The 18,892-nt window shown below is 42.9% G+C and overlaps 1 protein-coding gene across 2 annotated transcripts in view; it reads left to right on the top strand.

The window, feature by feature from the left end:
• STAMBPL1 (STAM binding protein like 1) overlaps positions 1-18,892 on the top strand; it is a 305,486-nt gene that overhangs the window by 163,530 nt on the left and 123,064 nt on the right. For both annotated transcript variants that reach the window (XM_086921944.1, XM_086921943.1), the window contains one exon: positions 15,112-15,187. In XM_086921944.1, coding sequence (XP_086778070.1) covers positions 15,112-15,187 — 76 coding nt within the window. The remainder of the gene's footprint in view (positions 1-15,111; positions 15,188-18,892) is intronic.

Here is an 18,892-nt window from a genome sequence, read left to right as displayed (position 1 = left end):
ATGCCTTGACCAGACCCACTCTCTGAACGCCGCCGATCCTCAGCATGGCTCCCCACCCTCGCAAGCATCTCCCCCACGCACTGGTCACCCCCGCTCTCTGTCTTATGCATGGGCCATAAACCTCCCCCCATCTGTGCTGCTCTTCCCTGAGAATCACACCCTGTGCCCGCCCGACACCACCCTTTCACCCTATTCACTACCGCACCCTCTGTCACTCCTCTTCCTCTGTGTCCGATTGTCCAGGCCGGTCCCAGGCTATCACCTAGCCCTGCGGATGTAGTTTATGGCCCCAACTGTAAAGAATCACCCCTCTTCAAAGGAGTTACAGTAGATCAAGGCCCCCACCCCATGAGATCCGTCACACCACACGCGTTCCTACTATCTGATAACGATCCTGTATTGTGATTGGGGAGGGGATTCTCACTGTAAGGGTGTGTGGGACCGAGCCTGAAGCGGAAGATTCCAGGGATGCCATTTTGTACATCAAAGTCTTCACAATTATGTATCACATTAAAAATATATAGCACTCCAACAAAGTAGTAGGATTATAACACTTTAATAACTTATAAATATATACATCGCAACAAAAACAGTAAGTAAACACCTTAAATTTTTTTTATTAAACAGAAGCAACAATGGTCAGTAGCGGTCTGTTGTGCGAATAGTTCCAAGGCAGCACAACGTGCTGAGTTGTGGACGGCACCCAGGTGAAGAACCATCCCTTCTTTAAACCCCATGGTGACCAACTATAGTTTATTCTCTATTTCGTTCCCTTGCCATAACAAAATAAAAGTCTTGGGTTATTTATGGAAGGGAAGACTTTTTGTTTCTTCCAATTTTTTTTTAAAAACAAAGGTTTAAGGAAAGGCAACCCTTAATGTGCATGTTTTCCACAGAAATTTGCCTTTGAAAACTAGAGGCAATAAATAAGGCCGAAATCTGTATTTTGTTTTTGGATACACATGTTATTTGTGTCTGTGTATTCATTTTTATGCATGACTTTATATGGAATGGTTAAAATAACTTATGATGCAACTTAACAGGAAAGATCACAAACATTCCAATGAGTGCTATGTCCCAGGTTTTACATAAAGTAGTGTTTACCTAGAGTGGTGCTGTGTAGGACACTCTGAATGGAAATTAACCAGAACTATAACCATCTACTTCCAATAATATAACTTTTATGCCCAAATTACGCAAAGATTTAGCTAATCTGCTAAAGGGGGGAGTTGCCATTTCTTTTGATAATTTATTCACCCATCCGTAGCCTCTCTAATCTCCATTACAATGTGTTTGTTGCTGTCGCTAGCTGATGAAAAAACTAAAGTGACAACTTCCTCATCCTTAATTTGTCTTTCTTTGTTCCTTAAGATGTCATCTGTGTCAACCTCTTCCGAGAATTCTGATGCGTTAGGGATTTCCTTGTGTTTCTTAGTAGCATTGGTGTCTGCACACTTCTTTGTCAATTCTGTGAACATGACAGCTGCTTCATAGACAGACAATATCTTTGTTAAGTCATTAGTGTTAAGTGTGTCTGAAACTATAGTGCCCTTCTGTTTTACTTTCCTCAGACACTACAGAGTTTTGTGTGTTGTTCTTCTGAGCGACAATTATTCCAGAGGTTTCAGGTTCACTTGTTTTGTCCTGCAGTGAGTTAACAGCTTCAGAGACTTCATGTTTATTTGCTATGTCCTGCTGTGCGTCAACTGCTTCAGAGACGTCAGCCTCATTTGTTATGTTTGACTATATCTTGGACCTGCCCGGCCGCGCCCAAAATGGCGCCGGTATAAATGGGACTCGTAACTCCTTGTTGTGTACTGGTTGCCCAACCTTGATATCACGAGATACGTATGCACCGTATGCGCCCCTGGGTGCCGCACTGGTTTTGGTATCCTACAATGCTGCTCCGAAAAACGGCGTGGGGCGCCCCGGGGGTGGGGGGGGAGGCGGCGTGAATGGGCCTCCCCAGGTGGAGGCTCGTCTGCTGTAGTGGGGCGCCCCTTTACCTTTTCAGTTGCCATTCCGCCCGCTTTTGCTACACTGTGCCTCTTCCGCCATTCAGCTGTTTACCGCCCGCTCTTGCGGCTACAGCGTCTCGCTCACCATGTAGTTGAGTTGCTCCCACTCTTGCGGTGCAGCGATAGGCGGCTGCCACAGGACTCTTAAAATGGCGGCCGGCTCTTCGGATTTGGGCCTGGTCCACTACAATGGCCCTGGGACACCTTGGAACTCGGACGCTTGTCTGCTAGGGCTTGGGCTCCATTCTCGAAAGCGTCCCCTCAGCCTTGAAGATTCTACAAAAGTCTTGGGGGCTCGTCTGTTGTAGTGGGGCGCCCCTTTAGCGTTTCACTTGCCATTCAGCGGTTTTCCACCCGCTTTTGCTGCACTGTGCCTCGTCAGTAGCGGTCTGTTGTGCGAATAGTCCCAAGGCAGCAGAACGCGCTGAGATCTGAACGGCACCCAGGTGATGTCCAGTAAGTTGCCGCACTGGTTTTGGTATCCTACAATGCTGCTCCGAAAAACGGCGTGGGGCGCCCCGGGGGTGGGGGGGGAGGCGGCGTGAATGGGCCTCCCCAGGTGGAGGCTCGTCTGCTGTAGTGGGGCGCCCCTTTACCTTTTCAGTTGCCATTCCGCCCGCTTTTGCTACACTGTGCCTCTTCCGCCATTCAGCTGTTTACCGCCCGCTCTTGCGGCTACAGCGTCTCGCTCACCATGTAGTTGAGTTGCTCCCACTCTTGCGGTGCAGCGATAGGCGGCTGCCACAGGACTCTTAAAATGGCGGCTGGCTCTTCGGATTTGGGCCTGGTCCACTAAAATGGCCCTGGGACACCTTGGAACTTGGACGCTTGTCTGCTAGGGCTTGGGCTCCATTCTCGAAAGCGTCCCCTCAGCCTTGAAGATTCTACAAAAGTCTTGGGGGCCCCCGACTCCCGCAGGCTTCGGGTGGGGAGTGGCTGCCATGATTGCTTGCGGAATGGCCACGACGGAGCTACGAGATGGTGGTGCTCTCATGCTGACGCCAGCTTTAGTCTGAAACATCCAGAAACACTGTAGACTATCAATTCGATGAGTTCCGGTGGAGCCCCAACGTGACCCGGTAGGGAAGAACTTGCCCTCCCCTTTTTTGAGTGATGGTTCTTGTTGCCTGTCCCCTCTGTTGTCATCTAACGGAACCTTTTTTGATTGCCGAGTGAGAAAAAAAAAGGTGGGTCTTTCATCGTTTGGAAAAAAAAATGTTTTAATCCAATGAAAAGTGTTATTTTTAGGTCATATGATCAAGCCTTCCATCATTAGGAAACCAAAAGTAAAATGAACCAATGAAAAGTTTTATAAACAAGTCACATGATCTGTTATGCGGCTTTGGGTTATAAAAAGCATACAAAACCCGTTGGCCCATGAGGCGGCGTCAGTAGCAAACTTTTATGCCCAAATTACGCAAAGATTTAGCTAATCTGCTAAAGGGGGGAGTCGACATTTCTTTTGATAATTTATGCACCCATCCGTAGCCTCTCTAATCTCCATTACAATGTGTTTGTTGCTGTCGCTAGCTGATGAAAAAACTAAAGTGACAACTTCCTCATCCTTAATTTGTCTTTCTTTGTTCCTTAAGATGTCATCTGTGTCAACCTCTTCCGAGAATGCTGATGCGTTAGGGATTTCCTTGTGTTTCTTAATAGCATTGGTGTCTGCACACTTCTTTGTCAATTCTGTGAACATGACAGCTGCTTCATAGACAGACGATATCTTTGTTAAGTCATTAGTGTTAAGTGTGTCTGAAACTACAGTGCCCTTCTGTTTTACTTTCCTCAGACACTACAGAGTTTTGTGTGTTGTTCTTCTGAGCGACAATTATTCCAGAGGTTTCAGGTTCACTTGTTTTGTCCTGCAGTGAGTTAACAGCTTCAGAGACTTCATGTTTATTTGCTATGTCCTGATGTGCGTCAACTGCTCCAGAGACGTCAGCCTCATTTGTTATGTTTGACTATATCCTGGACCTGCCCGGCCGCGCCCAAAATGGCGCCGGTATAAATGGGACTCGTAACTCCTTGTTGTGTACTGGTTGCCCAACCTTGATATCATGAGATACGTATGCAGTTTTGAAGCACATGGCGAGCAGGGGCGAGAATTGATTGAACATTTTGACATCCCTATTGTTATTAAGTTCTGATGTGTTATTGATTACTGTACTATTGAAAGTTCGAATTAACGTCACCCATGGTACTTGCCCGCAAATGTATATCTAGATAATTTTATTGTAACTGGCCCTGTCGTACTTTAATTATAAAATGTACGTCCACCGATTAAGTAAATGGTAGACACCTTAGTTCTTGCAATCTAATGGGTCGCCCGTTACGTTCTTCTACAGTGTAAATGTGCCCTCATCATATACGATTCCAGTTTGCTCCGTGGCCGGCCCACGTGGTTATAGGCCCGTATTTGTATACTGACATTTTCACAATAAAGGTTTTTACAAAAAAACATGGTAGTAGTACCTACATTGGTAAAGTTTTGAATAATAGCCACTGTTTTCGAATCAGTAAAAGGCAAGTGAAATAAAGCAGTCCAATTACATGACTGTTAAAAGGTATAATACGCAGGAACGCAGTAAAGAAAAATGGTCAAGGGCTGTTGTGTTTTCTACTCCTGCAACATAAAGTGATCAATAAGAATCTGATATTCATGCCTATCAGCGACTAAGACAGCAGGCCGAGCCTCTTTTGCTCAACGGCTCCCTCATGGGACGAAGAAACGCCCTTTTTCTCGAAAAAGGAATATTTTACTTGCAGGACAGTTGTAAATTTCCCGGGAAAATACATTAGCCTGGAACATTGTAAGTGATAAACTGTAAATGCATCTGGGTCCTTTGCTTTACAAGTCAGAGTGAGAAAAAAAAGGTGGGGCTTTCATCATTTGGGAAAAAAAAAATGTTCGAAAGCAATGAAAAGCGTTATTTTTAGGTCATATAACCAAGCCTTTCATCATTAGAATAACAAAAGTAAAATGAACCAATGAAAAGTTTTATTAACAAGTCACATGACCTGTTATGCTTACGTTACGCGCTGCGCGCCGCGCTCTGGATCGTTTCCGGGAAGCTGCGCCTTGCGCACCGGAGCACTTCCGGGTGCGCTAACGCGGCGCGTCATATGACGCATTACGCGACAACGTAAAATGTTTTTACCTACCACGTACTTGACATTTTACAGCTTTTGATATTTGCTATTAAAAAACCATTGAAATTCACTGAAAAAACCATAGGTTATAGACCATATATAGTTAGGAATTAGCATTTACAAAACCTTATTTTACTCGCACAAAACCATAGAAATTCGCATATATAGTTAGTTGCAATAACTATATATCGCGCACCCGCAATCCACTGCTGATGATGTCACATATTACATCATTCATGACATGGTCAGTGACATCACTGATGACATCACTGATGACATCATCCAGTGTTTGTATGTTTCTGTAAAGTTAAAATATGTCTTACATATTGAAGAATGAGTGGATGTATAAGTGTCTGGATGAAGGATTTAGTAGGTGCATGACTGACTGTATGAGAGAGTGATTAAATGTGTTTCACTGAGTGCATGGGTTAGTGACTAAACTGTCTAAATTTGTGCATCATTATGTCTGTTGTTCTGTAAACTGCTGCATGTGTTAATCAGTAGCTATATGAGTAACTATATGGGTTATTGATTGGTTGCCCAAGTATTTGTATGGGAGACTGAGTATGTGTGTGGGTGGCTGGGAGGTGTAGGACTCTGTGCATAGATGTGTGAGCAGTTGATTCACTAGATGTATGGGTTCAAACGTGCATGTGGAAACAGCTGTATGGGCAGTTGACTGTGTGCATGAGTGTATTGGTGAGTGAATGGATATCTCAGTGCTACATGTCAAAGTAAGTACATATGTAAAACACAGTACATGTGAGAGTTGACATATATAAATAACTGAGCATAAGAGTCAGTGAATGTGAGAGTGGCTTTATGAATCATTGTGAACTTGTATCAGAGATTGTTTAAGAGAGTAAATATGTGTTAGAATATGTTTGAATTAGTAAGGTGTGTATAACTGTATAGTTGAGGAAATGGAGGAGTGATTGATTCTTTTCATGACTGACTAGATGTGTGAGTAACTCCATGGATGAGTGACAATCTGTGAGTGTCTGTTTACACTGATTGTATCTAAGGTTATATTAGAGTCTGAAGAGGTTCATCGTATTATCACATGAATGATATTATCAGTGATGTGATCAGTAATGTCAAATGAGATGTCATCAGTGATGTCATCAGGGATGTCATCAGTGATGTCACTGACCATGTCATGAATGATGTAATATGTGACATCATCAGCAGTGGATTGCGGGTGCGCGATATATAGTTATTGCAACTAACTATATATGCGAATTTCTATGGTTTTGTGCGAGTAAAATAAGGTTTTGTAAATGCTAATTCCTAACTATATATGGTCTATAACCTATGTTTTTTTCAGTGAATATAGATATAGATATGGATATAGATATGGATATGGATATGGATATATATCCAACAATTGCAGAGCCCCACAATAAGAACAGCCTCTCGGAAAAAATGACTCACGCTGTAGATTGGTAGCCTGCTGACAGCTTTATTGAAGGGGGGAATTCACAAGTTCGTGCCAGACGCGTTTCAAGAGCAAAATGCTCTCTTCCTCAGTGGCTTGATTAAAGCTGCGATGGAGCGCTGGATACAAATCCCCTGCCTGTAGGGTGTGGCCGACAGCACGGCCTTGTGGTTGATGTAGTCCTGTTTAGGAGCGCTTCATTGCCAGCAGTGTACAACGTTAATCCCAAGTGAGTAGAAGTCCGCCACCTTCGCCTCCGCTGCACTGCTCTGTGGCTTGCGACCCTGTAACAAAATCGGCCGAAAACCGGCCCAGGCAAAGAGCTCGGCGGCACCCACAACTCCCCCCACCCGGGAGGAGGTGGGGGTGATAGGGGCCGAGCGAGCACTTTCCCAGGGCCAGTTTTGGTTCCCAGTCTGGCCCTGATCATGAATAAAGAAAGGGTTCTTGCACCTGACCTGACTGTTGTCCATCATTGAAACGGGACATGACAGAGCGCTTCACTGTAGTGGTGGAGAATTTCACCACTCTACTACTTGTAGTAACTTTACACTTGTAAATTCATTCACAGGAGGCACCACTTCTTTATTGGTGGGTGTGGAGACTTGTAAGTCTACTCCGAGATTAAATCTTCTCTTGAAAATGGTAAATAGCAAAAAAGAGAGTTAATCCTAGGTGTAGGACTGAATCTACACATGAGAACATTTACATATATAAATGTACCTTAGTGAATGTGATCCACTATGTGAGGCATGACTGGAATGTAACAAGACAAACATGGGTTGCCTTTTGTAATGAGTAAATATGTCTTATAAGACATGAGTAAATGAGTCTGATGTAGCATGCAACAGGGGCACAAAAAAGAAATGTCCTATTCTCTATAAAGAATTGTTCAGTACCAATGCACACTTTTTTAATAGAGAAAGAAATCTCTCGAACCGTGATCCGTGATGTGCTGCACTTCCATATTAAAGGATGTGACCTTGAAATCCAACACTGGATTCACTGTGCACCACAGTGCTTTGCAGTAAACTGGTTTTACAAGTTATAAATAGTTGGAAGTACTGTTTTGTGTGGTGTCAATCACTACCATTCCTGCAGTAGATATGATTGATGTTAACAAATCCTAACTGCATCTCAATGGTAATTGGAGTTGTTTTTATTCTATGGAGAAAAATCTCTCAAAAGAAACTCTGTTTATAGTGAGCGTTTCTTGAAGTGCAATCTGCGACTAGTTGTTTTGGCTCATAATGGAAACATGAATTTCCTTTTGTGAGAAACCAGTTCTTTGTCTTAACCTACCTATGATTGGTAACACAACATATATACATTAAATGTATCTTTAGGCATAATATACACTTGGGTGGTTTGAGAAAATCCTTATATTTTTGGAAGAAGTGCTAAAGAAGGAGGGGAATCAACTGGTGGAATTTTTCTCTGCCTTCGTTCTGTTGGATAAGTGGTACGTGCAGGAAAACATGTTTGATGAAGATTATCAGGTGTGTAGATAAAATACCTTGTTAAACAACTAAATCAGCCGTCCTCCACTCTTTTCTTTCATGAGAGCTACTTCTGATCAGTGAAAATCTTTGTGAGCTTCTAAAGACCAAGCAACTCATGCATTGTTCCCAGACAATCTCCACACCCATTAGGATATTGCGGCGACGGCGATAAAGCAATTTGCTCAAAATCACAGAAATCACTTCAGTAAGAAAGAAGCCAGCCCTCAAGCCAACAGACATTTGCAGAATTTCCTAGATCCTCAAATCCTGCCCCACCAAGTGTGTACGATACTAGAAGACTGATCAGAAATCTGTCAGGATACTGCTTCTCCCACCCACAGCCCACTTTCTACCCACACAGGTTCCCCAGCTCTGTTGCTACACCTACTGCTGCAGGCAGGGCTCAAAGCTGTGCACCATGATCCTGTGCTGATGCTGCTGCCAGAGCCCCCGGGGGATTTTGCTCTGACACCCGCTGTTCCATTTGCAAAGTTGTAGCATATGCTCTGACAATGTGCCCCCCCAGGGGGGTGAGTGAGGGCATCAGATCTCTATGCCCATCATGCCACCCAGAACCATAAGGTGCTTTCTCACAAATGTCACCTTGGTGGGCAGTGCTAAGTGAGGGCAGCAGCTCTCCACGCCCCTCAAGCCCCCTTGACAATAAGGCACCCTCTCACGTTTTCTACCCAGGAAGCCATAGTAAGAGATGGCATGAGCGCCATGACGCCGGTTGACTCTGGAGCACTTTTTGCAACATGTGTCACCACGCTAGCATATTGTAGAGGCGAGTTCCTTGATGTACAAATATCAACAAAATGCCCATCTTGGCGCTGCCCAAGAAGTCTGCCTATGTTGGAAGAAGACACAGGGGTCTTGTTGAGGTAGAGCTTTCACATTTTTTCTCCTTGTTAGTCCAGATAACCCCTGGAGCAGTTATCTGTAGCTTTGGTGGGCAGAAGGCTAAGACTGCACATACCATTCACCCTCTGCCAATAATTTAAGGACTGAGAACTCCGTGGGAATTAATAACCTCGGCCATAGAACAGAAACTATTTTACTTAAAATGTATTACCTTGCCCTTTTCCTGCCTGATCTTACTTATGAAGAAACCAACAAAAGGCCTTAACTCGGACTCAGTAAGGCTGGAAGTAAAAATCCGGCATTGGATGTTGTACGTTTGCCCACCAAGGAATTGAGCGCCCAAAACGGAGCCACACGCAGCGCTAGCTGCGGTCTTTAGTGGCAGCAGTAATTATCACAGACATTCTGCTGCCAATTCAAGAGTGTTACAAACAGCTAGGGATTACTGACACATGAGATACACGAAAGAGGGTTATTTTCCCCTGAAGATTGAAGAGTCTTTTGGTCCTGAGGAGAACCCCATTACCCACCGAGTTCGAAACACGTCGACCTGGTCCCATGTCAGATATAATATGTTCCCAAATATTGTGATCAGTTCTAATTTGTTGAGATCATGATGATTATGTAAAATATACAATCCAGGGAAATTATTGTATTTAGTATTTTTGTCCATTCTTTCTGGTTGTTGTCATTGGGACCACTGTCTGACCCATACTGGGTCTTTTTTGGATGAATGATGTGTGAGTATGAGTGATGTTTGTCTTGGCCAAATTTGTGAAGAGGTGTGTTGTGTTAGTATGTGGATAGTGGGAAGGTTTGAATGAAATATATTTACTGTATATAGTCCATTTCAAGTGTATTCTATGAATTTCTATGCACAAGAAATTATACTTTTTGCAAAATCAATAAATGCAAAAAAGTGGAATAAACTATTTATTGGTGCCATTTAAAAAGCTGACTTTTATGTTTTATTCATAAGGTTCAGTGAGAAGGATTTTGGGAGTTGAGCTCAGTACTGGCAATTGTTCTGTTCTTTAGTTTGATCTTACTTATGAAACATAGCACAGACTTTGATGCCATAACTCGAAGCCGCTCCACTGCTTTCATTTGAATGTGTTCTACTCCTTGTGGTTTCTGATGTCACACTACTCTCTTTCTTGGTTCACCTCTTTCCTGTCCACTGCAATTCTAATTGAAACTCATAATTGCTGACAAAACATCTGGCCATTTTTTGCGTTTTGCAACACACCCTGTCACATTTAACCTCTTATTCTTGCTAATATCTCTTTAGAAACCGGGCTTTAATTACTCATTAACCACAACCTCTTTTGCCATTATTTAGCAGTATATCCTCAGCAACAAACATAATCTATATAAGGTTCCTGAATACTGCTTTCTTTGTAAGGGATAACCTGATTGGATACAAGCGTATTCAGATTCAGATCCTATAATAATAAAACTGTCCGTATTCCTTTCCAAATGTAATATCGGCCTTCCTACCGCTTAGACCCATATTCTCATTCTGAAAAAACTCATTCACTCTAATCCTCAAAATCAAAAGTGTAGCTGTTAGTAGTCAGTACAGCTAGTTTTTTCCTCTATCTTTTTCCAATGCCAGATCCCTTAAATCCTTTGTATAATGAATAGAGTAGTGCGAACCACCATAGGTTCCTGATATGATTTCACAAGGCTGTTTTTTCTGTTGGTCGCTTTCAAGTCCAGATCCCGATTGCCTATTGCTCACCTAGCAGAAATCCTGTTTACCTGCTCACTGTCCACTGGATGATGCTTCATTGATTCCCAGTACATTATAGAGTGTCTTTCAACACCCTCTACCTCTCCCAAAAGATGAAACGCCAGAATGTTTTGGTCATTCAGAAAAACTAAAGCTCTTTCACAAGACATTGATGTGTTGAAGCAAAAAATGCAGATTGTGCAACATCATTTTAGAAAACGAACTTTTTAGTGTACTTCCCATTTATATACCCTGTCACCAGGCTTCCATTAACCATTTGTGACAAGAAATTCTAAAAGTCCCTTACTTAAACATAGGAAGCGTCACTTTTTTGGGAAGATAAAAAAACTTCAAAGAATAAACTTTGGGAGTAAATGTGTTCATTGAGAAAAAAATGGGAGTTGGTAGTTTGCCACATGCTAGTTGTGTGATCCTTTCTAAGTGTTATAAATTATTAGAGTGGAGTCTAGAGCAGCCAATTGGATTTGTAAGCATCCCACTTCACCACCTGGTATAGGGCCTCTCTGTTCCTTCGCAGGGGATAGGTCTATAGTTTTCTGTGGAACATGCACTAGTTACCAGTGAAGATCAACATTAAATTCGAATTTCTTACCTTAGTGCATTACGGGCCAGATGTACGACAATTGGCAATTGCGGCTTGCAAATTGCGCCAAATTGCGTGTTGCAATTTGCGAGTCGCAATTGCCGATGTATAACAGTGTCTGAGACAATGTTTGCGATTCCCAATGGAGTCGCAAGCTGTATGCCTCATGCATATTTATGAGGCTGTTGTAATTTGCGACCCCATTAGGAATGCTGGCACTCCCAGGGATAGTGGCCTGCTGGGGTCAGCAGACCTCCAGGTCTGGGACTGCTTTTAAATAAAGCAGTTTTTTAAAAAATGCTGTCCGTTTTCCATAAAGGAAAACGGGATGCATTTAAAAAAGAAAATTAACCATTTTTGTTTAATTGCTTAAGGGCAAGTAGTGGTCCCTGGGACCTCTGCCTACTCTGAAAAAATGTTTGCTCCCCATTTCACAAAGTGGAAGGGGTCCACTGGGGACCCCATCCTGTTTGTGAATGGTTTAAGTTGAAGAGGGCGGTAAACTGCGAGTGTTTTGTGGCCTCAATTGCGGTCGCAAACCATTCTTACAAAGGGTACAGACTCTGTATTAGGAAGGGACGCTCTTGGAACGCCCCTACCTAATAGCGAGTCGCTAATCCTATTTTGCGAGTCGCTATTTAATTAGCGACTCGCAAAATAGGGGGTAGGGCATGGGCCCTAGGTTTTTTGCATGCGCAAACGGGTCTAAAACCTATTTGCTCATACAAAAAGCTGTTGTACATCTGGCCCTAAGCTCTCTATGGAACAATGATATCTTCAATGGACCATATAGTGGAGATTTGTGATCCAAAATAGGCTCTTTGTTCTAAGGGAAAAACTATAGTGACATCTAAACAAAAATAGCCAAGGAGTCAGTCAAGTTTTCGTGATTGATGTCTCCAAGTTGTGCATCTCTTTACCCTTTGTAGGGAATTATTCTGTGGATCTATGGCAGAGAGTTGCCACAGTCTTGATGTGAGCTTTGGCTTAGCTACCTAAAGGCATCAAAATCAACCAGTTTGTGTAGTTTGAAGCCTCCTGCAGGGAATTCCATAAAAGTCGGGAAAGCACACAAATTCTCATAGTATGCATCCAGGGTGAAGTTTTCATTTTACAACTGAGTCCTGTGAATTGAGCCTTGAGAGAAGTGGTGAAGGTGATTTATTTATGGTTATGGATGAAGGTTAGGATACACTTAACGATTTAACAGGGCAATGCTTTGCATTATAGTGTAATAACGGATGCCCCTTTTGCTTAAAACACCACAAGACCTTATTCTCCACTTAGCACGAGTCCATATTTAAAAGAAAAAATGACATCTAAATGTAATTATTTTTCTGCTCTTAAATCTGTAGTTGCAGTAAACTAAAAGCAAATATGTAACCATAAGAAAACAGCAGTCTAAAATATGAGTAATTACACTGGTGTGCCCCCCCCCCCCAGCCACAGTTGTCCAATTTCCATATATTCTTTAACTTAAACTACATAAAGGTCCAGGCAAGAATTCACTAGTTTCTGCCTAATTTAAACCTGATGCCAGAAGGTCAACTCTTGCTACGTTAACAAGCTTTCCTCATTTCTTACTACCAGTAGTGAACTGAAGTGGGTAGACTAAGGTTTCCATGTGTGCCAGACGTAGTAAGAAGAGGCTTCTTTTACTTCCATCGTTGTTACTGGATAACTAAAAAATTATACCTGCTCCTATACTACGGGTACATAATTTTAGGAATAAAGACCCCAATTCATGAATGCAGATATAACTTACATCTGTCTGTTTTTAAGATGTGCCTGTTAGGGGTAATCACTACCCTTCCCTTTTCAAGCGGTTGTAACTTAAAACAGTCATAAAAAGCCCGTCCTAACGGGATGAAATTAACCAAGAAAAGCCATCAACCACTGTTTTTATAGTCACTGAATGCGCATATTTTGTGACTATACTGTACTCTACTCCACATTTTCAAAGCCTTTCATTTATCACTTAAAAATATTTTCCTTGCTTATCTGCATCCATCCATCATGAAAATACGGGTAGATGGTGCTCCACCCGACTCTTTCTCTAGTACTTAAGACTGAACATAGTATTTCTAACTTAAGGGATAGGAATGCACGGTTTGAACATCAAAATAGTTCTCCAGGGTGAGTATGTAAAACATTTGTATGGGTGTCCCTCACCACTCCCCAAACGCATCCATAGAATGCGCACCAATCAAACTGCAGATGAAACCTAAGAGAGCCTTAGTTACAAAAATGCACCAAATATAGGTGCTCTTAATTAAATGACTTACACATTTTCTTTTCCTTTTGTGATTACGGTGTAAGTTACGAAAGCCTCAGATACTCCTTTTTCCAGATTCAACTCAGTCCCAATTGAAAAAAAGTTCTTCATGAATCGGGCTCACAGGATTTAGGTGTTTGGTTCTCAGTCAATCAAAGTGATGTCAAAATAAAAGGAATTACTCAGTCGAGACCACTTTAGACATACTGCTAAAATGGCTGCGCCCGCAATGGAATCTGCAAGGTGTGTGCACCCGCAGGGAAGCCATTCAGACCAGAGATCAATCTCAGGAGGGCCCTCTCAGAACGTTGAGAGAGGCCTCTGATAGGCAGCAGGCACGCAATCATCTCTGGACATAAACCAATTTACCTTCCCAGCAACTTGATCCTTAGTTTTCCTCCACTCGATAACCGACTCAGCTGAGGCTAGCACTAGCAAACACCCCGAATGTAAACCGCTCTACTTGCACTTATACTTTTGGTTACCGCTCTATAACCTATGCTTTATGACCTACTACAGATTTATTCTAATCTTTTGCACATTTCTCAGGTTTGAACAAAGTATTTTCTTTTTTTTAAACTATGCGACAGGTGTACGACCACAGCATTTTGCGAGTCGCAAATTGCAATACATTGAGTCGTAATTTGCGAGTGGCAAAATACTATGTACAACAGTGTCTGAGACACTGTTTGAGATTCTCGATATGGTTGCAAATTGCATGCCTCATGAATATTAATGAGGCAGTCACAATTTGAGACCCCATTGGGTCATACATAGGTTTTGAAGTTGCTATTGGGAAGGGAAGCCCTTGGAACACCCCTTCCTAATAGCGAGTCGCTAACCCTATTTTGCGAGTCGTTAATTGATTAGTGACTTGCAAAATAGGGTTGGTACATGGGCCACACGTTTTTGTGGTCGCAAACTGGCCTAAAACCTCTTTGCGACCGCAAAAAACAGTTGTATATCTGGCCCTATGACTCTTGTATGTATAACGATTTTAATTAAGGCCCTATGACTCTTGTATGCATAACGATTTTAATTAATCGAACAACAAAGACTATTATTATTTTAGTCGGGTTGTTAAATGTTTTTGTGAAACCAACATTGTCATCTCCGCCTTCCATATTGTTTGTTTTGTGGACACCGAGATGTGGCTGAATCTTGCATAGAGCTAGAATAACTGATAGATTTGCTAAACCTGACTTTGTTTTTCTCATGTCTCTCAGTTTCCCTTCAGGTCTTATAGCACTTGCTTGTACCTAAAAAGTTTCTAAAAGTCTAGTTCATGATTTCACGAAGAACTGGGACTTGTGGGAGATACTTTTCTCATTACAGCAGTGCAACTGTTCTCTTTACATATTTTATGAATCGGACAATAAAACACATGTTTATTGATTTGATTATGGAGTTAGGGAGACACACCTTATGAAGTTGTATATAAAATCATTTTGGAGGTGGCAAGTTGTTTCATTTACAGTAACAAGACTTACACTACTGTTTTCATGATTATTCCTACTTTTAGTTTGTTTGTGGAAAAACTCCCCAGTCATCGAGACTACCAGCAGTGTGGAGTGCCAGAAAAACAGGATATCATTAAGGTATTATATTAATTGCACATCTTAAAAATTTCAATATTGTGTTACTTACTAGTTGTGTTCGATTTTGTATGAATCACAGATTTTTATTTAACTTTTATATGCCCAATTGTGAGAAATATTTATTAAACTATGCTTCGTTAGATATTGTTTTTTGGCAGTGTTTTTTCTTGTTTTTTTGTCCCGATTTCTAGCAAGTGGCAAACATTTTGATTTTAATAGTGAATGCATGAATGAATGTTTATGGGTTATTTAGGGTATTTACGTTTTTTCACTGATATCTACCCCCCATGACCCATCCATGGCTGATAAAAGATGCTGTAAGTGTGTAAAGGTGGTTCTAAGTCCAGCTCTGTCGAAAGATAAAGCATACAACCTTTTGCTCCCTGCAATGAGAGGGCATGCTTCGGTAGGGGGAGTCGTGAACCCCCTCCCCTTATTTAAATACTCACCCCCGGGGGATGGGTTTGCGGGGGCCTTTTTAGACTTGGTGAGGGATGCAGTGTTGCCCCCTCCCCTTTTAATGCCTTTTGGCCCCAGGGGATGGGGTCCCCTGGCCTAATTAGACTCCGGAGGGCAGCAATGCGCCCCCACCTTTTTTCTTTTTACCTCAGCCCTGGGGAGCAGGAGCCCAAGGGCCTCTCTGAGGCTCGAGGGAATGGGAGCACAGGCCCCCTCCTCAAAATAAACACTTACCTTAACACCCCTCTGCCCACCCTAGTGGTGTGTGTAAAAAGAAGTGATTGAGGACATGCTTATTCGTTTTTCTTTTATATACATTTTGTTGCAGTTTCAAGGATCCTCTGCAGATTTGTGGCAGAATTTCAAAAACAAAAAAAGTTTTGGGCCCCATGCCTAGGGGTCAGGTTGTCTCTACCCTGCCCCCTATGTATTTTCTCTTGTGTTTTTTAGGACTCTGGATGGATTCCCGAGTCCTAAGATGGGTGCTGCTACATCCTTGTTAATGGTTGGTGGCAGCCAATCGGATCTCAGCAGGAGATTTGTTGGCTCTGTGGATTCTTCACGGCGTGAGATATACAAAGTTTGTCAGCAATAATTGCTCAAGAACTACTAAACCGATATATACCAGATCACAAAAAGCACCCTTTCTGGACGAAGGTCAAGCTTTCTGCCAAATTTGGTGTAAATCCGTTCTGTAGTTTGGGCTGTATCTGTGTTTAAAGTTCCTATGGAAAAGTGAATGGGGAAACACATTTTGGGCCCCCGATTTTTCTCAGTCCTCTACTTGACAGATCACCCAAAGCCTTCCATGTGCAAACCTGTAGAAACTTTTGTGGTGTTTCGTCAAACAGCATCTAAGTTATAAGCAACTCAAAAAAAGGCATTTCTTACCATAGCACACTCCTAACTATTTCTACCCAGTGGAGACAGCCATTGGGTAATATATCTATATTTTAACTTCCCATCTTCTGGTACCCCGAAGCAGATTTATGATGGTCTGAGCCGGGCTCCGATAGCCCGTAACATGCATCAAAAAGTGTCACCGAAGGAAAAAAGACATTCATGCATGTACAGTATGCCTTTTTGTTTTCAAAAGGCTCTCCCGATGCGTTTTGCCCCAGCAGGGCCTTTGTCACTGTAACAGGAGTGTAAGGAAAAACATGGTGATATAACAAACATTGACATAAATGAAGGGGCTTGTCTTACCGTTCCGTGTAAATGAGAGTTTACATGGGTGCCATCTTGACAAAGGTAAACATAAATGAAAAACAAGCATTTACAATGCAATGGTCTCGGCAGCATTAAAGGTAGAGCTATTGGCATTGCTCATGATTTTTTTTTTTAAATCCTAAATAAATGGCATTGTCATTTACATTGCCAATAGCTTCATCACGTGCATATGCGAGACCTATTGCATTAGCACCCACACACTGAGTAAGTAGTAGAGTGAGAAGTTGATAGTGAGTAGGAGAGAGTTATTAGTAAATAGGATTAGAGCGCGCATCAGAGCTGTGTGAATAATAACAGCTGTGAGCCCGTGCCTGAGGTGCATCATCGGAGCTGTGTGAATAATAACAGCTGTGAGCCCCTGCCTGAGGTGCATCTTTAGAGCTGTGTGAATAATAACTGTGTCAGCCCCGTGCCTGAGGTGCATCATCAGAGCTGTGTGAATAATAACAGCTGTGAGCCCCTTCTGAGGTGCATCATCAGATCTGTGTAAATAATAACTGCGTCAGCCCCGTGCCTGAGGTGCATCATCAGAGCTTATCAGTGGATGTTAAGATAGCTCATTACTAAAGACATTGAAGGCTTTCTTGTGTATCACTTTGGGGAAGTAGGAACTACGATGTGCTGGCACCCAACTGAACTGTATTGATGTGTAGCCAGTGTAAAGTCAAAGTGTAGGAGTCTGGTTTGATCCACATGACTTTGAATGGGGTCGGGAGGTTTCTTTGTATTCACCTTCACTGGATATAAGCCAATACCACAGGTCATCCCGTGGACTTGGAGATGCAACAGCTGAACAAAGGCTTAAGCTTAAGTTCTATCAAACACCTGGGGTGTGATAGCACGTGATCTGACAAAAACAAATCTTTTTCAAAGGGCATGGGACACTTCCCAAGTACTCTCTGGCAGTAGAGACCAAAGTGGTACTTGGTAACAAAGACCACAGTTTGCCCACAAGTTCGGGTAAAGATTTTTTGACATTTCTCAATTTGCTTGGAATTCCTGTCCAGGGGAAGGGATATGTAAGGTAGCCCCATCGGGTCTGGCAAAAGTGGTACAACATGAATTCTCTCAAGATGATGCCTGGGCTTAGCGGCAGTGGCGTATCAAGGATGCCGTGAGTGTAAATGCAAGACAGCGACATGCCGCCCCCCACCCTCCGCCCCGTGGTTTGGTACGTCAATACAGCCATTACAGGGTGCAAAAGCGCCCTGGTGCCCCTGGTGTCACTGCACTTGCTGCACTGCTGATAACAACGCCCCTGTACAGTGGAAGGCATTCCTTAAACAGGCAGAGCGGTCAGCACCCTAGCTTGTGACGAACACATGGATTCCATCAGACACCACTCTATGCTTGACATACACGCCACGGCGCTACACGTGAATATGATGCGGGGCAGTATTGTTCCATGAGGCAAACTACACATTATGCAAGCTGCAACAACGGAGCTTTCTTGAAAAGGTTATTTAAATCATGTGCTCACTCTGTTAAAGCGTTTGGCTTGAAAGAGATGCCCGTTCACCCGGTACAGCTTCCTCCATCTTCTGGCCCCGCGTCGGTAGATCGATTCTGTGGAGAACAAGCATTACCCCTTCCTCCAGCGCTTCTGCTGCCTACATTGCTGCTCGTCCTGGTTGCTTCGCGGGCGCCGACGCTCGGCCCCAACTCCGCCGGGTTTCCGAGGTGAAAAGGAAAATGAAACTTAAGAAGCACACGCGCGACGCGCGCAACCAAATCCTAAGACGCGCGACGCGCGCAACCAAATCCTAAGGCGCGCGTCGTAATCCGACTCTGCCATGCTGTTTGAATGCTGCGCATGGTGCGCGTGGCCAGCTCCTGTCTGCACTCCTTGTCGGCTGAACTGATCACTATAGTTCTCTGGCGAGAACGCGCTTTGCGCGTTTGTAGCTGAGACCTAAACATGAACATGCATGAAGATACAAAGCACCAGATAATTGATATCATATTAGGCATATAAAGGCTGCAGTATTTGAAAAACAAATCCACATTCATGAAATG

The sequence above is a fragment of the Lissotriton vulgaris genome, chromosome 5 (genome assembly GCF_964263255.1).
Source record: "Lissotriton vulgaris chromosome 5, aLisVul1.2, whole genome shotgun sequence".
In the NCBI taxonomy this organism is placed as follows: domain Eukaryota; kingdom Metazoa; phylum Chordata; class Amphibia; order Caudata; family Salamandridae; genus Lissotriton; species Lissotriton vulgaris.
The sequence above is the reverse complement of the archived record's forward strand: the minus strand, read 5'-3'. Positions and strand labels throughout refer to the sequence as shown.